Genomic DNA, 4,563 nt, shown 5'->3' with positions numbered 1-4,563 from the left:
GGCAGGGACGGCGGGGGAGGGGTGGGGTGGTAATTAATGTGAATGTGACACTCCGGTCACGCGACCACTTGTGCAATGAGCCCTCTCGCCGGCACGGCCGCTCCCAAGAGATAGGAAAAAGCGCCGAAATGGCCCTCCTAACGGCAACGGCAACGGCAGTGCCGGCGCGCTGCTACGGCGTCGTAACACCCCCCCCCCCCTCACTCCCTATCTGTTCCCCTCTCCCCTCGGTCACACCTCACTTGTCGACTTGTCGGTTGGTATGGATGGCAGCCCTGAATAATCCGATCCGTCAACGAGGTGCATCGACCCTGCGCTCCGCCCGCCTTCAAAGTATGTCCACGGACAAAAATAATGAAACAGCGTTTCAACTCTTTATGCCTTGTGTTCCAACTGTCGGTCTGTATAACTGGCGAATAACAAACTCAACGATGTAACCGGTGAACTTTTAACCTTACAACAGTTTAAGGTGCAGATACTTCGTATTATCTGCTTAAAATAAAATCACAGTCTCTGCTGGTAAGTGTCTCTAGGGCCCTGACTTGGCGTAAGTAAAGTGAACATTCATCACTCAAGTCTGCAATCGCATCTGCTGACGTGTTGGCAGACACGTCCTCGCAAACGACGGCGCGTTGTTTGTCGAAACAGCAAATAAAGAAATGAAAAGTGTAGTGCCCCCGAAAAACGAAATAAAAAGGGAGCACAGGTAATGGCCTAGGTCCGTCATGCGGCGGCGATAGCTCTCGTCCTGCTCGTCCCCGGTGTCCACCTGCCGCGTCCTCCGCGGCGTTGCCGGGCGCGGCCGCGCTGCGCTGCGCGGGAGGCTGGGCGCCGCGCTGGGCCCGCGGGCCTTCCCCCGCGCCCGCGGCCGGCGCTACGCGGCAACAGCGCAGGCCGCGGGGGCCGGCGGGCCTGGCGGGGCCCCCCGCGCATGCACGCTTTGGACAATGACGCGTGACGGTATGGCACAGGAAGCAGGGCGAGCTGCTGGACGGACCCGGACACAACGGGAAAAACACGGCCTGCCGCCGGGCCGCGTAGGCCGGCGAGGTGAGGCGGGGGTCCACTCCAGGGGAGTTCCCTCCGCGGCGACCACGTCCGCGTCCTCGCGGCCAGCACAGCGCAGCTCATTGGGCATGCAGGTCAGGCGGGCCGGCGCCAAAGATTCGGTGGCCATTCGCCCCCGGCCCGCACGGGGGTAAGGACCTCCCCGGCGCTGCTGGGGCTGGGCACGAGCGCGCAGCCCGGCCTGCAGGCAAGAGCCGCCCGGAGCACTGAACTCGACGTCACGAAATCGGCGTGCGCCGCGGCGGCAGTTGCGCCGCCCCGCGTCGCGCCGGCTCAGGTCCCCTTAGGTCGGCGCTAAGGTCAAATGCAGGCGTTCGGTCCCTGAGCTCGGCTTTGAGCTGCTTGGGCGCGGAGGCACACTCACCCTCACGAAGCCCCGCAACGGGGGAAGGTCGGCGTCCTCGTCGTCGGAGCAGATGATGGTGTCGGGCGGCGGGGGCCGGTAGGCGCGCTGCCGCCGCGGCCATGTCCGGGGGTCGGCGCCGACGTCCACCCGGCAGCCGGAGCCCGTCCCGGACCCCGGGCCGGAGCCGGCCCCGCCCCCGCCCGAGCTCAGCGAGTTGACGCCGCTCGCGCCGCTCGCCAGGGACGACGCCGTGCTCATGGTCGGCTCATGTCGCGGACGACGCACCGCGCCACCACCGAGACCTGGAGCACAAACAGAAGAGGCTGTTAAGGTGGATTCAGAGTTCCCTAGAAGCGAGCGTGATTCTCACGCAAAGCGTGATTTTCACGCCCGGCGTGATGAAAGTCGATCCCTGATTGGCTGCGCGAAGCCCACAAAGCGTGAAAATCACGCCTGGCGTGAAAATAATGCTTGCGTTTTGTGAACTCTGAATCCACACTTATACTTTCTTAAATAATTATGTCCACCTAACAACAACAACAACAACAACAACAACAACAACAACAACAAATGCAAAATTTTAACCACAGAGTCGTCTTCGCAGTTCTAGAGCACGGACGGCGTATTAGGTTCATTGCGCGCTCGCCCCCCGTGACTTTCAGAGGAAGAGAGAGAGATAAAAGACACACGCGGCGCGGAGGTCCGAAAGGCTTGCAGCTTCCGGAACTAACATGGCAGGTCGGAAGTCGAGGCACACTTCATGAGAGGAAACAAGAGCAGTGGCAGTGCGGGGGACCCTGCCGGAGGCGAGTTGTAGGAGGAGGAGGAGGATCGGAATGAGAGAGAGAGAGAGAGGCTGATGGAGTTAGAGAAACAGAGGGAGAGAGGCACGTGTTGACACGGTGGTGCAGGCTGATTGCGTGTTCTTCCGATTTTTACGCCGCCGCCGCTCTCGCGCGGCGTGGCGCGGCGTGGCGCAGCGAGTTCGCGGACAATCGCGGGAAGCCGCCGACAACAGGCGGGCGGCCGCGCGGCAGGTGGTTCGGAGTACCGAAGTACACCGCGAAGAGGTAGTACGACCCGTCTAGTTTTATTCCTCCTTGGTGTTTTTCCCCTGGGGCAGAGAGAGAGAGAGACTCTTAGGGAGCTTTACCTCTGGGGATAGTAACAAGCTCAAGACTTCTCCCCCTAAAACCAATCACGGTAAAAGAACTTCCGAGAATTTTTATCGGAAAGTGATTGATGGCATAAGTGTGTGGTCGCGAGGCGAGCGTTTAGGGTTCAAAGACGGTCGTCGCCCGCGATGATGTCAGGGCCGATGTCGGCGCCCAGCTCTTACGGCCGACGGTCGCTGGCCGGACGCCACAATCTGGGCGGGAAATTAAAACACCGGCGCCGCCGCCGCCCCCCAAGTGTAAAAAGGCAAAAAAACACTGCGACTGCTCTCCCTCACACGTTTAGGAGCTGCGGGCACGCCCCGGCCGGCCGGCCACTTGAGAAAAGCAGCCGCGCCGAGCCACCCCCCACGACACAATAACCATTATGGCGGGTATTGTGTGGCCCGGTGGTGCGGCGCAGCGGGGCGAGGTGTGGCGCGGCGGGGCGGGGAGGGGCGGGCGCCTCTCAGCGCGGCGCGTGCAGGACTCTCCACTTGTATAATAAGTTGAACATCATCACCTCCGGCTACCGCCGCGTCACCTCGTCATCATTTAGGCCCTTCCCCATCCCCCCCACCCCGCCGCGCCCAGCGCGCCGCATCGCATCAAATTGTCATTACAAACCACTCCTGGAGCACCGCGCTCGCCGCTTCAGCAGAAGTAGAATGGACTCGCGGACCGCAACTACTATATTGCGCAGCCGATATGAAGCTCTCAAGGAAAAGGGTACGTCTCAAATTCGGACGAGCCAAATCTAAGAAAGATTAATACCGCGCGTGCGAAGACTTTCCCCTGCCCATCCGACCCTAGCTGGTGCACCTGGGGCCAGGCGCCGTTTGTTTGCACCCCTCGGAACCCCCTTTGACCGGGCCGGCCACGGCCACCCCTGCCCCGCACGGGGATCAGGCACGAGCGCGCACGGAGACGACTGTGGAATACCAAATGTGAATATCAATCACCCATTCAAGCCTTGACCCCCCGTGCGGGAGAAGCGTGACGGAGAGCAGTAAAACGGGGAGAGAATAATAGTCTCGTTCATTTTCATTACTTTATTTTATCGATCATCGGTGCATCACCCATCCATCCCTGCTACTCTCCCCCCCCCCCCTCAATCGCCTGCACACCTCAGCATAGTAATGTAATAATGGTACTGCCACTGGGAGGATGCGATGCAACTGATGTGAGGGAAAGGAAAGCTAAGGGGGAGAGGTGTGCAGCAGGCAGGTCAGAAGAATTCTTAAGGATAGCGCCGATAGGCGCTGCTCTCCTTGGTGACGATGTCCGGGAGCGGCCACCGGCCCGGGCTGTCGTCGGGGACCTTGCTGATAGTCCGCGGCACGCTGTCCCGCCAGCCCCACCCGGCCAAGGCCGCTCTCCCCCCGCCTCCGCTCCGTGCGTGGACAATTTTCGCTCCCCGCGTCGGCGACAACTTGTCTCAAGGTGTCTCCTCTCCAGGACAACGATCGACAAACAAACAAATTTTAAAAAACTACGTGCGGTGTTCATTTATTTTAATCAAAGTCTTTTTCGTTTGTTCGTTTTGGGTTTAAAAATTCATTCCACCTTGCATGGGCCGTGCTACCGTGATTTATTTTGCGATCCTCGACGTATGAAGGCGGAGTACGCGGAATATTACACGTACTCATGCAAGCAGCGGGGGCGGCGAACAGGAGCTACTAACAGGCGCGAGGTGGCGGAAAGGAGCGAGATAAAAAGAAGCAAACACGCTGCCGCGTGTGCACCGCGGGCGGGCGCGCGGGCCCAACCGAACCGAACCACCGCGAACTACAAAGCCTGGCCGCGGGCCGCCCCCCGCGCGCCCCGCCGCCGTACCGCCCGCCTCAGGCCTGACCGCAGAGGAGGAGCACATGCTAACCTTGGGGCGGAGATGGGCGACGTGTTTCCTCATCCTGTTCCTTTTATTATTGTTATCATCGTCATCGCCATTTTGCCTTCGACATTTCGGCGAGGATCAGGGAGGTGTTCAGGTAA

At 60.3% G+C, this 4,563-nt stretch overlaps 1 protein-coding gene across 1 annotated transcript in view; it reads right to left on the bottom strand.

Annotated features, from left to right (window-relative positions):
- LOC113204214 (rhophilin-2) overlaps positions 1 to 4,563 on the bottom strand; it is a 128,474-nt gene that overhangs the window by 119,599 nt on the left and 4,312 nt on the right. Inside the window, exon 2 of the mRNA XM_026419289.2 lies at positions 1,433 to 1,716. Coding sequence (XP_026275074.1) covers positions 1,433 to 1,672 — 240 coding nt within the window. The 5' untranslated portion in view covers positions 1,673 to 1,716. The remainder of the gene's footprint in view (positions 1 to 1,432; positions 1,717 to 4,563) is intronic.

This window comes from Frankliniella occidentalis, unplaced genomic scaffold, assembly GCF_000697945.3.
Source record: "Frankliniella occidentalis isolate FOCC.00 unplaced genomic scaffold, Focc_3.1 Scaffold4, whole genome shotgun sequence".
Lineage (NCBI taxonomy): Eukaryota > Metazoa > Arthropoda > Insecta > Thysanoptera > Thripidae > Frankliniella > Frankliniella occidentalis.
The sequence above is the reverse complement of the archived record's forward strand: the minus strand, read 5'-3'. Positions and strand labels throughout refer to the sequence as shown.